At 41.8% G+C, this 16,994-nt stretch overlaps 1 protein-coding gene across 1 annotated transcript; it reads left to right on the top strand.

Moving 5' to 3' along the window:
* The first annotated feature begins 1,160 nt into the window (after nucleotides 1-1,160).
* Nucleotides 1,161-11,550, top strand: LOC131688371 (uncharacterized protein K02A2.6-like). Its single transcript, XM_058972579.1, has 5 exons — nucleotides 1,161-1,559; nucleotides 1,915-4,518; nucleotides 4,589-4,990; nucleotides 5,306-5,445; nucleotides 11,454-11,550. The coding sequence occupies exons 1-5, from the start codon at nucleotides 1,161-1,163 to the stop codon at nucleotides 11,548-11,550; spliced, it is 3,642 nt and encodes a 1,213-aa protein (XP_058828562.1).
* The last annotated feature ends 5,444 nt before the right edge of the window (nucleotides 11,551-16,994 follow it).

The following is a 16,994-nucleotide window of genomic DNA, read 5'->3' as shown; positions in this document are numbered from 1 at the left end:
TCCAATCCAAATCCAATCCAAATCCAATCCAAATCCAATCCAAATCCAATCCAAATCCAAATCCAATTCAAATCCAATCCAATCCAATCCAAATCCAATCCAAATCCAATCCAAATCCAATCCAAATCCAATCCAAATCCAATCCAAATCCAATCCAAATCCAATCCAAATCCAATCCAAATCCAATCCAAATCCAATCCAAATCCAATCCAAATCCAATCCAAATCCAATCCAAATCCAATCCAAATCCAATCCAAATCCAATCCAAATCCAATCCAAATCCAATCCAAATCCAATCCAAATCCAATCCAAATCCAAATCCAATTCAAATCCAATCCAATCCAATCCAAATCCAATCCAAATCCAATCCAAATCCAATCCAAATCCAATCCAAATCCAATCCAAATCCAATCCAAATCCAATCCAAATCCAATCCAAATCCAATCCAAATCCAATCCAAATCCAATCCAAATCCAATCCAAATCCAATCCAAATCCAATCCAAATCCAATCCAAATCCAATCCAAATCCAATCCAAATCCAATCCAAATCCAATCCAAATCCAATCCAAATCCAATCCAAATCCAATCCAAATCCAATCCAAATCCAATCCAAATCCAATCCAAATCCAATCCAAATCCAATCCAAATCCAATCCAAATCCAATCCAATCCAAATCCAATCCAAATTCAATTCTAATCCAAGTTTAATCGAATCCCAGTCCAAATCAATCCGATAAAACTAATGACAATCGTATAACGGATTGGATGGGTTAAAATCAACCACCAGAATAGCTTCAGAGATATCAGATAAGTATGAGACGTTAGAAGGATTGAAGTGAGGCATTCTCTTTCCGAATTTGTGATTTAATATAGCATTGTGATGAGAAAATATATGCTAGTTGCAAAGCATTGTTCGAACTGCCGATCTTCGACCAAGCCTGGACGACGCAGACTGCTACAACAAAATTGTAACAAACATAAGCAACTACTTCCGCGGCATGACGGACACAGCTGCAGAACATGAAGCGTTCGCGGCCATGAAGCAAGGACAGAACGAATCGACGATGGCATTTAACGCTCGCCTCATGGCAAAAGTGCGCTTATGCGGGTATAGTGAAGCAGACCAAGACCGGTTTGTTAGATCTCAACTCCTAAAAGGAATGGCTAACCGAGAGCTGGCAAAGGCAGCCCGAACATATGGTCATGATACCTCATTAATCGTGCAGTCAGCTACAAGAAGTGAAGCCCTAGATGCCGAGGTAAAGGCATGCTCTTCGAGTGCAGAGGTCCAGGCAGTCACCAACTTTACAACCCCCAAAACTCCTAAACGTTACCACAATGAGCCAGATGGAAACAGATATAATTCCCGAGACGACAGGATGGACAGAGGCCCACCAAGAAAACGACTGGATCTTGGAGCACGTACATTGGGTAAACGGAGTCGATGTTCACGCTGTGATCGACAGGCGCATCACGGAGCACCTTGTCCAGCAATTGACAAAGACTGCCGCAAATGTGGCCGGAAGGGCCATTTCGCCGCGGCTTGTCGCAAGAAGCAAGTAAACCGAGTAGACCAACGAAGCCCACGGAAAACATCAGAGGAAGATGAGTAGGTATGATTTCACTTCTATTTTTAATAAACAAAACAAAAAAACAAAATAAGAGAAACAAAACTAAACAAAAGAAGAAAGCTTTTTGTGAAACTCTTTTAATAAAAAAGAACGGTGAGTGAATTTTAAAATAGATTAAAGTGTTTTTGTATCATAACATATTACGCGAATCAAACAAAATACGAAGACACGTTCATGAACGTTTGTTGCTCAGAGATCCCCCCCCCCCCTCACCCCCTTTTACATTGCTCAATGACTCTGAAGTAATACAAATTATTTGTATCACTATCGTACTTTCTCCCAGAATGCTTACGCACTCTCCCTCAGCGACGTACTCATCAGCTGCACCTTAAATTCGTCGAGCCCACTTGAGTTTCTTATCGACTCAGGAGCAGACGTAAACATAATTGGCGTGAAACACTGGAAGCAACTACAAAATGACAGAAGAAATGGTCAGTTAATTATCAATAAAATTGAGGACCCCAAAACCCTGAACTTGCGGGCCTATGCTTCAGAACAGCCCATGAAGATCGAGTGCGCTTTCAAAGCGGAAGTTGCAGTGGCCGGTACAAACAACCCTGCGATTTCAGTTGAGTTCTTAGTAGTACCTTGTGGTCGTCGATCGTTATTGGGCAGAGTCACTGCTAGCGAAATGAAACTTCTAAAAGTGTCCTCAGTTAACACTTTCGAGACGGACAAGTTGGAAGTATTCCCAAAGATGCCAGGCGTACGGGTAAAATTTAGCATCGACCGATCCGTTCCCCCTGAAAAGAATGCCTACTATAACGTACCAGCCGCTTTTAGAGAAGGAGCTAGAGCTAGACTCCAAGAAATGGAAAAGCGGGGGATTATAGAAAAAGTTACCTCAGCGCCAGAATGGATTAGCGGCATGTCAGCAGTATCAAAGGGTAAAGATGATTTCAGGCTCGTCGTCAACATGAGGGCGCCCAATAAAGCAATTAAACGCGAATATTTTCGCTTACCGCTGATTCAGGAGATGAAAACAAAACTTCACGGAGCAAAATTTTTTTCGAAACTAGACCTTACTAGCGCCTTTTATCACCTGGAGCTGTCTAAAGAATCACGAGACCTAACTACGTTCCTGGCCGAAAACGGGATGTACAGATTCATAAGACTAATGTTCGGGGTGAACTGCGCACCGGAAGTGTTTCAGCGTGAGATGTCTAGAATACTGGAAAACGTCGAAAATGTCATAATTTACATTGACGACATCCTAGTTTTTGGGAAAACTCTCGAAGATCTTCACAAAACGGTTGCTAGAGTACTGCAAATCTTGAGAGTTAATAATCTTACCCTGAATACGGCTAAATGCGAATTCGACAAGACCCGTATTAAATTTCTAGGGCATGAACTGAACGAACAAGGTTTCCACATTGATGATTCAAAAGTAAAAAATATTCTAAACTTTCGTGAGCCTGCTACCGCTTCAGAACTACGAAGTTTCTTAGGTTTGGCATCATTTGTTAGCCCATACATCGGGAACTTTTCAGACTTGACTGGCCCGCTGTGGGAGGTAGCCACTACCAAGACGTGGAATTGGGGAGCACATCAGGCAGCAGCATTTGAAGCCACTAAACGACAAATAGCGAAGTCTACATCCGCCCTGGGATATTTCGCCGAAGCAGACAAGACAATTTTGTACACGGACGCATCACCTACTGCCCTCGGAGCGGTTCTCGTCCAAGAGAACGAAAATTCTACACCGCGCATCATCAGCTTCGCCTCAAAGGCATTGACTCCCACCGAAAGAAAATACGCCCAAAACCAACGAGAAGCACTTAGCGCTGTTTGGGCCGTAGAGTATTTTTCTTACTACCTACTTGGGAGACATTTTACTCTTAGAACCGACGCAAAAGGTGTGGAATTCCTGTTAAACAGATCCCGTGAGATCTCCAAAAGGGCGCTCACTCGAGCGGATGGATGGGCTCTAAGACTCAGTCCATACAGTTACGTAGTAGAATACGTTGAAGGAAAATTCAACATCGCAGACCCATCTTCGCGACTGTACAATGGAAAAGACGATCCATTCGATGAAGAAGCAAGCGCTTGGGAAATCGCTAAAATTGAAGCAAACGCCGTAGGATTTGTAACAGAGGACGAAATACGGAAAGCAACAGAAGCTGATGAAATCTTATCACAAATCCCGCATGCTTTGGATACCGGTTATTGGCCAAAACAGCTGCACAGATACCAAATTATTTCACACGACCTCCACTTCAAAGATGGAATCTTAGTGAAACAAGGTTGCGCGGTTATCCCAGAAGCGCTACGCAGAAAAACACTGGAAGTTGCACATGAGGGACACCCATCAACAGCAAAGTTGAAAAGCATCCTGCGAGAGCGTGTCTGGTGGCCCGGCATGCCTAAAGACGCTGAAAGCTGGGTTGAATCATGTGGGACATGTGCTACCAATGGCAAACCGGAAAAATGCACGCCAATGGAGCGTATTTTCGCTCCTAAAACGGTCTGGGAATTGATCGCCCTTGATTTTAATGGGCCTTATGCGAAATTTGGTGGAATCAGTATTCTGGTTCTTGTGGAATACCGATCAAGGTACATTATGGCTCATCCAGTGAAGTCCACGAGCTTCGAACACACCCGGAAAATTCTGGATGAAATTTTTGATAAGGAAGGGTTTCCCAAGACAATCAAAACTGACAACGGGCCCCCGTTTTGTGGAGAGGAATTCAAAATCTACTGCGCCGAGCGAGGTATCAGGATTTTATACTCGACTCCTCTGTTCCCCCAGCAAAACGGGCTCGTGGAGAACTCCATGAAACTGATAAACAAAGCTATGGCTGCTGCCGTGTCTTCTGGAACCAACCATATGGAAGAACTTAATGCCGCCATCCGCGCGCACAATGCAGCCGCTCACACAATTACTAAAGTGCCCCCCCGAAGAAGTTTTTTCGGGAAGGAGAATAAAACGAAGTCTTCCCCTCTTAAATCGTACCAAGGTCGAACACGATAACGAACTACTAGACAAAAGAGATCGAGAAGTCAAGCTGAAAGCCAAGAAACACGAAGATAAACGTCGTTGTGCTCGAGAGTGTCGGATCCTTCCCGGGGACTGCGTAATCGTAGAACAACAGTCTCGTTCGAAAGGAGACAGCAGATTCGGCTCAACAAGATACACTGTGCTCGAGCAGTCGAAAGGGAGCCTTTTACTTACAAATGACGATGGCAAGCTACTGAAGCGACATGTCACGCAAACAAAAAGAGTAAAAGACTGGCGAAGCCCCACCCACGAAAACCACAAGATACAAGCGGAATTGCGTGTACATCCGACGAGACCGAGGAAGGCACCTGCGTACTTGGACAAGTACGTGCGCGTGGTACAAGAAGAGACGAATGCGCAGGTAAGCAATTAATACAGCTGCAAAGAATGATTAGTAAACCAGTTTTTCTAATTACAGACTACAACAAGATCTTTAGAACCCGTTTAACCCATTGATGATGTATAATTCAAATCAGTCCTAATAAAAAAGAAACTTAAAGGTAAAAGAAACCTTTCCCTTGCCACGAGAACGAAAATCCTGAATGGTTGGCGCGCAAGCGATCTCTGCCCGCCTCCCACTCCTTCATTTTTCTCCACTGACGTGTTCTTTTTGAAGGAGGAGTGAGATGTGGGGTACCACCTTTAGATTGTATCCCACATTGTTCCCCTCGCTTAGCTGTCACCGCAGGCCCAAGGTATACACATATATTCATCGTGCGCAACGAGCACGCAACAAAGTCGATGGCAACACCAGAACGGACAGCAGCGACCATCAAGTGAAGAGAAGTCCTCTTTCGCCGTCAGACAGTCAACGAGGTAAGTTCTACGCAGCCCGGCTCCGTGTTGGGTGTTTCTCAGAAGGCATAAACCTGGATTCCACAACTCTGTGATTTAATTGCCCTGTTTTGTCTAGGTAGCGGCAAAAGTATTTTAATTTTAAAGCTAAAAAAGGGCCCGATCAATTAACTTTGTGTTTTTTATAAAGTAGTATAGTAGACTGGCTCAATTTTTGACTTTTAGCTCCACCAGGCTCTACTGATTCCTTTTATGGCCCTTAGTAATTGTGCAAATTTTGGTACCGATCGGTTGTGTCTACGAACCCTCCAAAAATTTCAAAGTTTATATGGAAGTTTGCATGGAAAATCGGTTAACATTGAAAATAATTTCTTAAAAAATCACCTTATCAATCAATTAATCAAAACGCTATATATTTCTAAAGGTAAGCTTCTACTGAACACATTCGTGGAACATCCACTTGTTTTGAAGTCCACTTGTTGCTTCTTTTGTTAATAACTTTTCTCAACGAATTTTCATAAACTTGCAATGTTCCCCGAATGTATTCAGTAGAAGAATACCTTTAGAAATATATAGTGTTCTGATTTATTGAATGATGAGGTGATTTTTTAAGAATTTATTTTCAATGTTAACCGATTTTCCATACAAATTTCTATATAAAGTTTGAAATTTTTGGAGGGTCCGTAGACACAACCAATCGGTAAAAAAATTTGCACAATTACTAAGGACCATAAAAGGAATCAGAAAAGCCTGGTGGAGCTAAAAGTCAAAAATTGAACCAGTCTAATAAACAATCATTTTACAAATCACTGTGAAGATACTGGCGCTCTATTCTTCGTACTCCCCATGCTTTAATTAAAATTGTAATTTAAGATGATTTCAAAAGATTACAGAAGGATATCGCAAGATTGCCGTAAAAATTTAACATAGTAGGCATTTGTTATGGAGCGTGTTTGTGTGCTATTGGTTGGGAATCATAGATTCGAGTGTGTATCTTCGTCGCGAGCGGTTGACTCTTGTAGAGCTCCCTTCGAGTCGGTTAATTTTCATTATTTTCGGCGCAGTTTACTGCCTCCCCGGTTATCGAAAGTGTCAATAAGGTTGCAATTTAACGATTATACAAGGTGAAGTGGCTTATAAAAGCTTTTTCGGCATATTTTTGATTGACGCGAGTGGTGACAGTTTGTGAAAATCGAATTCCGGTAAATGAAAAAAATATCTTTTCCTCGCATTACGGGCCGTCGATTCCCGATGCAAGGACAATAAAAGTGCACAGAAAACATCTAGAAACACAGTGTATATTCTAAAAATAGTGAAAAATGGTTTTTCAGAGAAAAAAATTCAATCCGAAAAGTGAAAAAAGATACTGCAATCAGAAAGATTAGAATATTCAAATAATTGGCGTTTCACCAGCGACTAGCGACTACCAGGTGCCGCCCCCAAATTCTTCGCCCGAAAAATAGGTGGCAAACTCAGCTAATTTCGTCCGCGTCCCTTGTCACCTATTTTTTATGGGGGTGTTTCATAGGCGTCATTCATCTTTGGAGCCGTCTTGGATATTCAACTGTTTTTTTTTTACTTTCTTATTTTTTTGTGAATGAGTAGAGGTTTTGATTCTTTAATATTCTGGATTGAAGATATTTTGTCGCATGTAAATTTTGGGTGTTCGTTGATGTGATGGCACTGTAAGGGAACACGTATCTGCCGGTCGGCAAACTTTTCTTTGAACTGAGCAAACTAATTTCTATGTTTCTTTAGGGTTTGTTTTACCAACGGGGGAACTGATCCAAAGAGCATTCAATGTGCTTAGGGAAAACACATGGCCTTGTTTGAGTGGAATGATGACTTCAATCATGTTATGAGGTTTGAGAATTGACAATTCGCGAGAGGAATCGGGGACCGGTAAGCAATTATCTTCAGTTATGTCAGCACGAAGAATAAGTGTTTTGCTGTCATGTTCATTGGTTAGCTTTCAATTCTATCTCATGCCTCCACGCGAGTCTAAGATTATTAATGGCATTTGGTCCATAGACCGGCGACGACTGAGTGCTATCAGCCTTCTGCCAATAGTAACGGAATGAGAGGGTGCGAACAGATCTAGCGGAGAAAACAATACCGTAAAAATGAATAGTTGTTGGGAAATCAGCTCCAATAAGACTTTAATTTGACTAGTATCGATGATCGCGGGTCAATACGTACTGAAAATTCGCCGCGTCTGTTTTAATGAATCTAATTTCCAGTTCCGTTATTGGTGGCAAGCTCGTGCATCAAGTTAACGATCATCTGTATTTCCCTTTAATGTTTGATATAATCGTTCGTATACGTGTATTTCGCAAACAATCCGATACTAGAAATAGAAAATACTTTCGTTGATTTATAACATCTCGAGCTATCATAACTCTTTGTGTGTATAACGTGTTATCACCCGATAGTTTGCAATCCAAAAAATATATTGTGGAGAAGGTATAGCGAAATTAGTCTAAATAATGTCGCAATAAATAGTGATCCGGCCTATTATGCAGATAAGATTAGCTTTTCTAGGCAATACTCCCACGATCGGCTGTGTGGAATTGAAATTGCTTTTGTTTAGAAAACATAGGATACTCTCGGTAGCCGGCTACCCAGAGTTTGAAAAGAACCAAAAACTAAACAAGATCTTCTTTTTCGAGCGATCGTGTTCTCGAAAACTTACTAAACTACTACCTAATAAACTATGTACAGGTCGCATCGCTTGCATGGAGCGAATCCTAGAACACCAACTTCGCGACACCTATGGAAGAGTCTGATGAACCTTCTGTATAAGATTCCTCATTTTATTCAAACGATCGCCGGGTAAAATCAGCACCGACACGATAGAAACCATGAAAAAATTCGTCGCGTGATTGAATATTATTAAGAAATATAAGCAGTGCTCCTCATAGCCGGCTTTCCGGAGTTCAAGTTGCTTATTTTGCTAATCGTATTAATACAACAAATGATAAATTTCCCAAATTCTCGGCAGCCGGCTGCCCAGAGCAATTATTGCATGACAACGCTATTGGCACACTTACTAACAACTCTCCCATTCCCGTGATACCTGTGGAGATGCAGAGGATTCCTCGGTCTCTAGTAGCAACATGTATCGGACTAACATTCCTTCCTTACCCAGAAGATCTGCATGCGGACGTGGCCGGCGTCGGTATTGATCAGCATGCAGGGATCAGAATAGATTGTACAATGTGGCTCATCATGTTATTCCCAAACATGTTGTTCCAATGAACATTTTGCAACCTAATTTGGTTCTGGTCAATAACGGAGTAGCAACTACGGGCGATCTCTTATGCTTATGCTTATGCTTATTGGTTGGGGATTATAGGCCCGCCAGATGGCGCTTCGCCCACTTCGTTGAAAGTCGCAGCAAGCCGCGACGGGTTGACACTAGTGCTCTATATAAAAGAAATTTAAGATGGCTTCAGAAGATTTCAAGAGATTCTAAGAGATGAAGATGTTTTCTGAAGATTTCACTTCATTTCAGGATATTTTCCGAATGCTTAAATATCTAAAATGGAGGATATTGATGTCTGAAATGGCAAAAGTCAGAAGCAATAGATTAGTACACAACTAATATTATTGCAAAACAAACATGTTTTTACTTTTTTTCCTTTGCCGAATCAAACCGATTTGAAGCTTGAAATGTGTAACAGTTCACCACCGACATTAGCCATCCATTGGTACGAACAATCTATGTGCATATGGCGTGATTCCAAAATGTAACGTTTCGCGCTTCACTGATATTGATAATCCGGGGTATGTCGGGGCCAGCAGTAAAAACACAAAACCGAGATATGCACCGCGTGCACCAACAGTACTATAATTAGAAAACCAAACAATCCGTCCGTCGTGTTGGGTACACACACACACACGCACCCGGGGATGCAGAGGCGTGATTGGCGAACGAAGACGGAAAAATGTGTGAAGTTCACTGCACCATTAATACGTCGATGTACGATAAAGAGCCGCAAAGTGCTGTCGTTGTCCTTTGTCTCGTGATTTGGGTCCATCATCATCATCGGAATTATAGTTTAGTCGAAAGCTCAAAACATACCATCCCATAGAACAATGCCCAACTGCAAACGGATCGTGCCAAACTAGTATGAATCCATCCCGCTTTCCGAGCTAGCGCTCACGTTCTTGTTTTTCTTGCGATTGCGCAACGTTGCCAGCTTCTTCCATTGACCTTAGCCTTCGCCGTGAACGGTTTTGCGCCGCTCTGTCGTTCAAAGCCTACTGCCACATACTGTACCATTTAATGTGCACAGCACTTAACCATGGTGATCGCGTGCACATTTTTATTTACCTTCCTTATGGCTATGCAATGAAGTCACCAGCCACCCGTCAGAATGTTGGCAGCTTAGCTAGAATGATAGTTCAAGGTGCGAAGTGAAGTGGAAAGTGTTTGTTGTCCGCGGGTGAAAGATCAGAAGAGAAGTGTAGGCAATGATCCGATGAATAAAACCATTGCATTTGAAAGTAGTTAACTCGTCATCGCATTCATGGTCAGGCTGATTTCGATTCAAATCCAACAGTGGTGGTTTCGTTTAAAAGAGGTGAGTAGCAGAATTCAGAAAAAAAAATGGATGAGACACTCAACTAATTCAAGTCAGTTGGTTGTAGTATTAACCCATTATTGCCCAACCTACTATATATAGTAGGTGCTAAGAATAACTCCTATTACTTAAGGAATAACGCAGAACAGGCATTATCAATGAGTTAATATTGTTCATATACTCTTACAGAATACGTTTAGAGAAGTTAGAGTGGTTAAACCGGTGTTTATGTTTTGTTTTTATTCAATTTTCCCTTAAGGGGTTACACATTTTTGTCATGATGAAAAAAATCGAATTTTTGGAAATTAGATATTCTCAAACTACATACGCTGAGGAAAATTTTCTCAAAATTTCATTAAGATCGGAATACTAAAACTTGATTTACAGCGATTCATAGACCGCTACCCATTGACCACTCGTAGGCGGTGCGTAGTGTTTGATAAGCTAGACCGTTGACTCGCTGCAGCGACAGTAAAACTCGATTATCTCGGAATTGTATTTTGTTGAAAAGTTCATTCGCAGCGACCACGATATCTCAGGAATTAATTAATCGATCAATCTGAAATTTTCACTGATTGTTCCTTATTGTATCAGCTACTCTTAGTAGGAAATTAATTTCACTGGAATGACCACATCATTTTTTCCAATCGGAAAACTCAATTTGTGCTGCGTGTGAAAAATAGGTTGGGCAATAATGGGTTAAACCAATACATGAATTCCTTCTGGTCTCATTGCAAATTAAAGCTGTGGCTCTGTCGAGAAAACGGAGAAGCTTGGGAGGAGGCGAAAGATCAAGCAAGTTCCTGTTCCAAAGATCTTCAGCCCGCCCCGTTCTTCCGGTTTGAGCACATGTAGATCCGGACGAGGTTTGGGAATCATTGATTCATTTGCTCTTGGAATCTACCCTGAGCGACTACCGAAGAAGAGCCTGTTCACAGTGACTTGGATGATGTTCGGGCTTTTCATATACCAGAAACGGTCCAGAGTCCTGTGGAGGTGAACTAGTTCTAGAAGATCTGCGCTGTTGTAGTTTCGAAATATATGTTGATGAGTTTAAAGGAGGGCACTATTGCTGCCAGAGGTCCTTTTAAGGAATCCCAGAGCATCGTGGGGCTGCTCGGCAGTATGTTAGAAATTAGCTGAGTTGTCCGTTGTACAGAGGAGCGATGATACTTCGCGCAATTTGAGGCTTGTTATTTCAATTCCGTTTTTCAGGTCGAATATTGGACTCTCTCAGTTTCGTTTGATTATCCGGAAGTGCACTACGAAAGTGAGATGGCTGTCCAGCGTTATATGCAGGAATTTTCGTCCTCGGAGGAATATGTGCCTCTCCGAATTTCATCGGTCTGTTAGTGGATAGGTGATAGGAGTTGCAACAGTTGGTTACTGAGCACTTGGTTGCAGTTGTGTTAAATCTATCCTATATTCTGACATTTACGATAGCTTGGAGCTTTATCCTAACACGAGCGATCGATCTCCCCACCACAACGATTATGATGTAGGCATAGACGAAGACATAAACTCCCTCCGGCGGGTATGAAAAGATGGAGTTCATATTGACAAGGAAAAAAGCGACGCTGAGGATGAATCCTTGGGGGACACCGTTTTCTTTCTCAAACATTCCGGACTACAAACTGGCGACTCCTACTCGGAAGACACGGTTTATTAGTCCTTGCAGTATATCCCTTACGTTTGCGGAGACTCCGAGGTAGTCAGCTGACGGAGAGCCCCTTGCGGAAGACTGTGTTGTATGCCTTGACTATGTTCAGTATAGTTATATAGGCATGCTGATTGTCCGCTAGGACCTGACGGTGTGTTGACCATCCGTTCCATAGATTTCCCTACGCAGGTAATCAGACTAATAGGCCGGAAGTCTTACGCCGTACGGAGAGTGTCAACCCTCTTTGGGCCATTTTCCAAGTGGATGGGATGGATTGGCCTTTTACAGCGTGCTAAGAAAGTTTGTGGGAGGGTAGTGTCCAAGGACATTTAGTTGAAGTGTTTGTCGAGTTCTTAAGCAATTTCCTGAAGTTCAACTGTTGTGGTTTCGCTCACTGCAAGATAGAAATCGACTTGTTTCTTTTCGTGGCTGAGAGCGTTCACTCTCATCCAAAGCTCGGTGTTCGAAGCATTGGCCAAGCGGCGTAATCGATGTACCTCTGTCACCATCTTTTCCTTCGTAGGGTGGTCGACGGGAGTCTTTTTCAGTTCTCAGCGTCCTTTGCGGCGATCTTTGATGGCTTGACTGACATCCAAATTCCACTAGTGGGTGGCACGAGATGGAGGCTTACCACTTGAGCGAGGAATACAGCGCTCAGCGACCTGAATTTTGGTCATTAGTTGGCCGGGTGTGTAATCATGATCTGGTGCGAGAGTCCGAGTCTGTCTTCTCGTAAGCGACCCAGTTCGCGCGGTCGTATACATAGTATAAGGCTCTCACCTCGAAAGGTTGCCTAAGCTCCGATTCCTGGCATGAGAGTTCAGAGTCCCAGGGCGTTGTAGAAGTAGGGGTGGTCCTGAATAAGGTACAAGCCGGTCCTACCTTTTGTACAAATTTATTTCGGTCCGGGTGCGGTGGTGATAACGGCTTAACAATGAGCGATGGCGACAGCCAGCGAACGACGATGATGAAACGTGCAGCAGGCGAGTAAGATGAGCTATATTTTGCGGGCTTCGGAGCCGGGAGAGCCATGGGTATTTCGATTTACTGAATCCGTGACCACGAGAAACGGGTGGTTTTACGTTTGGGCGCGCAGGCCTTGTCGTCCTTTACGTTTAGCAGGCAAAAGTGCCGGAATGCAAGAGGCAATCGTGTCCTGCGACGGGGTTCTTGACGATGAGCCGTTACCTTCTTGCGAAACTCGGCGACCCAATTTGTAAATGGACGCAGCGGTAACCTTGCTGCCAATTGATATATATGTGTACTAATACAGAACCCTATGATTATCTTGAAACAAAATGTTATATTATAAATTATTACTATTGTTAGTTGTTAAGTTGGTAGCGAACTAGTGTGTAAGGAAGTTTCCTGTAAACGATGCGTGAGTCAGTTCTCGAGAGACAGTCGTAGAATAAAGAGGTGGAAACTAAACTGTGCCTTTTAATTATTCGATACACAACAGATATTGGCGACGAGGTTAAGTAACCCACGTGTGTGCAAAAAAAACGTGATCGAGGAAAGTGTGGAAAATGTCCATCCCACAACATTCTAAAGCACAGACGTTGTTGGGAAGTAGTGAAACAAATTCCAAGATGACTTCGGTAGGAAGGATGGAGCCATTCACACCAGGTGATGATTTCGAGGTGTACATTAAGCGTATTAAGATGTACTTCCTGGCCAACGGAATTCCAGAAAATCTGAAATCGGCTGTGTTCATAACGATCATGGGCAACGATACGTTCCAGATTTTGGACTCATTGTTTAGTCCAGAGGATCACTGCGACAAGACTTTTGACGAAATCGTTGAAAAACTCCTTTACCAATTTAAACCTATGGTAATTGTTGCTGCTGAACGGTATAAGATGTACACGAGGAAACAGAAATTCAACGAGCCGGTTTCCGAATATGCAGTAGCACTTAAGCATTTAGCTCAAACCTGCAATTTTGGAAACTTCCTGTCGGATGCCCTCCGTGATGCATTCATCATAGGGATCAATAACGTCAAAATACGTAGGAGGCTTCTATCAGAAGATTTGAACTTCGACCAAGCTTTCAAAATTGCGGTAGGAATGGAATTAGCTGATACCGAAGAATCGCGCTTAAAAGGGAATCACAGTGTTAACTATGTGCAACCGAAAAGGCAGGGGGATAGTGAGCCCCTAGGGCACGCCTTATTGAATCGTAAAGCTAGCGGGAAGCAGCATACCAGAGAAATTGTTAAAAATTGTAACAAGTGCGGAAGATCTAACCATGTGCAAAATGAGTGTCCAGCGGCTCGAAGCACGTGCTATAAGTGTCAAAGGAAAGGCCATTTTGCAAACCAGTGTAGAACGAGAAGTGTTAACTTAGTAGAAGAGAGAGATAACGATGAGAGTAGTGAATATGACTCTAATTTGATTAGTAGCATTCATTGGGTAGGTGAAAGTGAGACCCCTTTGACGCTATCGGTGCAAATTGAAGGCAAGAATGTGAGTATGGAAGTCGATAGTGGCGCATGTAAAACAATAATCGGGGAAGATGAATATCTTGAAAAATTTGGTTATATTGAGCTCAAACCTGAGTTGAGATCCTTTCAAGTGATTACTGGGCAAAAGTTTAGATCGTTGGGTGTGGGTAAATTCCGAGTGAACTTTCCTAACAGTGAGCGAATCGTTAGTTTAGAGATGAGTGTTATTAAATCAGAATACAAATTCAAAGCACTGTTTGGGAGATCTTGGTTAAATGTGTTATACCCAGGATGGAAGCAGAGATTGCTTAATATTGAAGAGGAACTCGGTTATGATAACGCAGTAAAGCCGAATAAGGTGGGATATACAAAATTGAATCTAGATTTCTTTACTGAACGCTTGGTAACTGAAAACACAAGTGAGTTCTTGAGAGCCTTAAGAGACTCATTTCCTAGGGCTTTAGATGAAGACATGAGTGCACCCATAAAAGACTTCAAAGTCGACATTGTAATGAAGGAGCATACTCCAGTATTTCATAAAGCTTACCAATTACCATTAAAAATGCGAGAGCCGGTTGAACAAGAAATTGATAAAATGGTAGCAGCGGGAATTTTGAAACAGGTTAAATATAGTAGGTATGCAAGCCCAATTGTGGTTGTTCCAAAATCGGATGGAAAGTCTGTGCGGGTCTGTGTCGATTGCAAAAGAACAATAAATGCATTTGTGGAGACTGAGCACTACCCCTTACCTCGGGTAGATGATATTTTAGCCAGCTTCTCGGGGTGCAAGGTATTCTGTGTTCTCGATCTTAGGGGTGCCTATCAGCAAATTGCATTGTCGGATAATTCGAAAAAGTATTTAACCATTAATACTCATAAGGGGTTGTACGAGTTTCAAAGATTGTGTTACGGTGTGAAAAGCGCACCATCCGCCTTTCAACAAGTCATTGATCAGATATTAGGAGGATTAGAACATGTGAGATCATACATTGATGATACATTGATCGGAGGAAAAGATTTTCAAGAGTGTTTTGAGAATCTTAAAAAGGTATTAGAACGACTGAATGATTACAACGTCCATGTGAATCTTAGCAAATGCAGTTTTTTTACGCCGAGTGTAAATTACCTCGGACACACGATGAGTGCAAACGGAGTTAGTCCATGTGCTGAGAAAGTGGAGGCTATTGTAAAAGCTCCTTCTCCATCTAATGTAACTCAACTACAATCATATTTGGGATTGCTGAATTACTATTCGAAGTTTTTACCAAATGTGAGCTCTCTTTTGAGACCACTATATGATCTCTTAAAGAAAGACGTTAAGTTCGAATGGTCAATTGAATGTCAGCGTGCTTTTGAGCAGAGTAAAAAACTGCTGCTCTCTAATAAATTGCTTGAAATTTACGATCCTACGAAAAAGCTTATAGTATCATGTGACGCGTCTCCATACGGGGTAGGAGCAGTTCTCTCACATGAAGTAAACGGAGAGGAGAGGCCGATCATTTTTGCATCAAGCACTCTTTCTCCCTCAGAGAAAAACTACTCCCAATTGCATCGTGAAGCTTTAGCGATCATGTTTGCAATTAATCGATTCCATAAGTATATTTTTGGCTACTCTTTTGAGCTACACACCGATCATGAGCCACTCCAAGTGATTTTGAACCCAAGAAAATGTAAAAATGCAGTTGCGGCTGCACGACTGCAGCGATGGGCTGTTCAGTTAACTATGTACGATTACACTGTAAAATATAAGCCATCTTCCAGAATGAAGCATGCCGATGCATTATCTCGGTTACCTTTGGACGATACTACGGGAGTAGATCAAATTAAAACACTAAATTTAACAAATGAGTTACCCTTAGATATAGAAACGATAAAACAATGCTATCGAAATGACGAGTTAACGAAAAAGCTTTTGGATTACTGCCAATCAGGGTGGCCCAAATTGAGCCGCTCGAATAACGAAATGAATTACTATATAAAACTTCAAACTAGCTTTTCAATTGAAAATGGCTGTTTAATGTACAGAGACAGATTAGTTGTTCCAGAAGTATTGCACGAAAGAGTACTAGAACTATTGCATGATGGTCACATTGGCATAGTTAGAATGAAAATATTAGCGAGACAGTATGTTTGGTGGAAAAAAGTTGATGATGATATTGAAACCTTTGTAAGCCGATGCTTAGCTTGCCAGCAAACGCAAAAGGCAAATTCTAAAACATTTGTTCCGTGGCCACAAACAAGGACCGTACTGGAACGGGTCCATCTTGATTTGTTTTACTTTGGAAAGTATAAGTTTCTAATAATGGTTGATGCTTATAGTCGATGGATTGAAGTATGTCTATTAGCTTCATCTAAAGCTTTCACAGTGATAGAACATGTTCGAAGATTCATAATTACATTTGGGTTGCCACGAGAATTTGTTTCAGATAATGGGCCGCCATTTAATTCTGAAAACTTTATTCAATTTTGCTATAGACAGGGGATTAAAGTTACAAAAGCTCCTCCCTACCACCCGGAGTCAAATGGATTGGCGGAAAGAGGTGTCCAGACCGTCAAAAACTCATTGAAGCGTTTCTTACTGGATTCGAAATTCAACAAACTAACAATTCAAGAACAAATTGATAATTTTCTATTTAAATACCGTAATACCCCAAATGCTATATCTGGAATTTCTCCTTCCCATGCAGTGTTCCGGTTTACTCCAAACACCTTAATTGACAAACTTAAGGTTAGAAATGAAGTGCAAACATTTAGAACGAACGAAAATACAAAAAATATGTTTGACAGTGAGAAAACTACTTTAAACTCTGTAAGTATTTTTGAAAAAGGCGAGAAGGTATTATACAGAAATCACCACAAAACATTTTTTAAATGGATA

Source organism: Topomyia yanbarensis, chromosome 3 (assembly GCF_030247195.1).
Source record: "Topomyia yanbarensis strain Yona2022 chromosome 3, ASM3024719v1, whole genome shotgun sequence".
NCBI classification, from domain to species: Eukaryota; Metazoa; Arthropoda; class Insecta; order Diptera; family Culicidae; genus Topomyia; species Topomyia yanbarensis.
The sequence above is the reverse complement of the archived record's forward strand: the minus strand, read 5'-3'. Positions and strand labels throughout refer to the sequence as shown.

Bases quoted from the DNA above. Each gene is read 5' to 3' on its own strand.
- LOC131688371 (XM_058972579.1), top strand. From the start codon at position 1,161: ATGGCTAACCGAGAGCTGGCAAAGGCAGCCCGAACATATGGTCATGAT. The intron at 4,991-5,305 runs GTAAGCAATTAA...CCCCTCGCTTAG, and splicing joins AAGAAGAGACGAATGCGCAG to CTGTCACCGCAGGCCCAAGG. The intron at 5,446-11,453 runs GTAAGTTCTACG...CATTTACGATAG, and splicing joins GCCGTCAGACAGTCAACGAG to CTTGGAGCTTTATCCTAACA.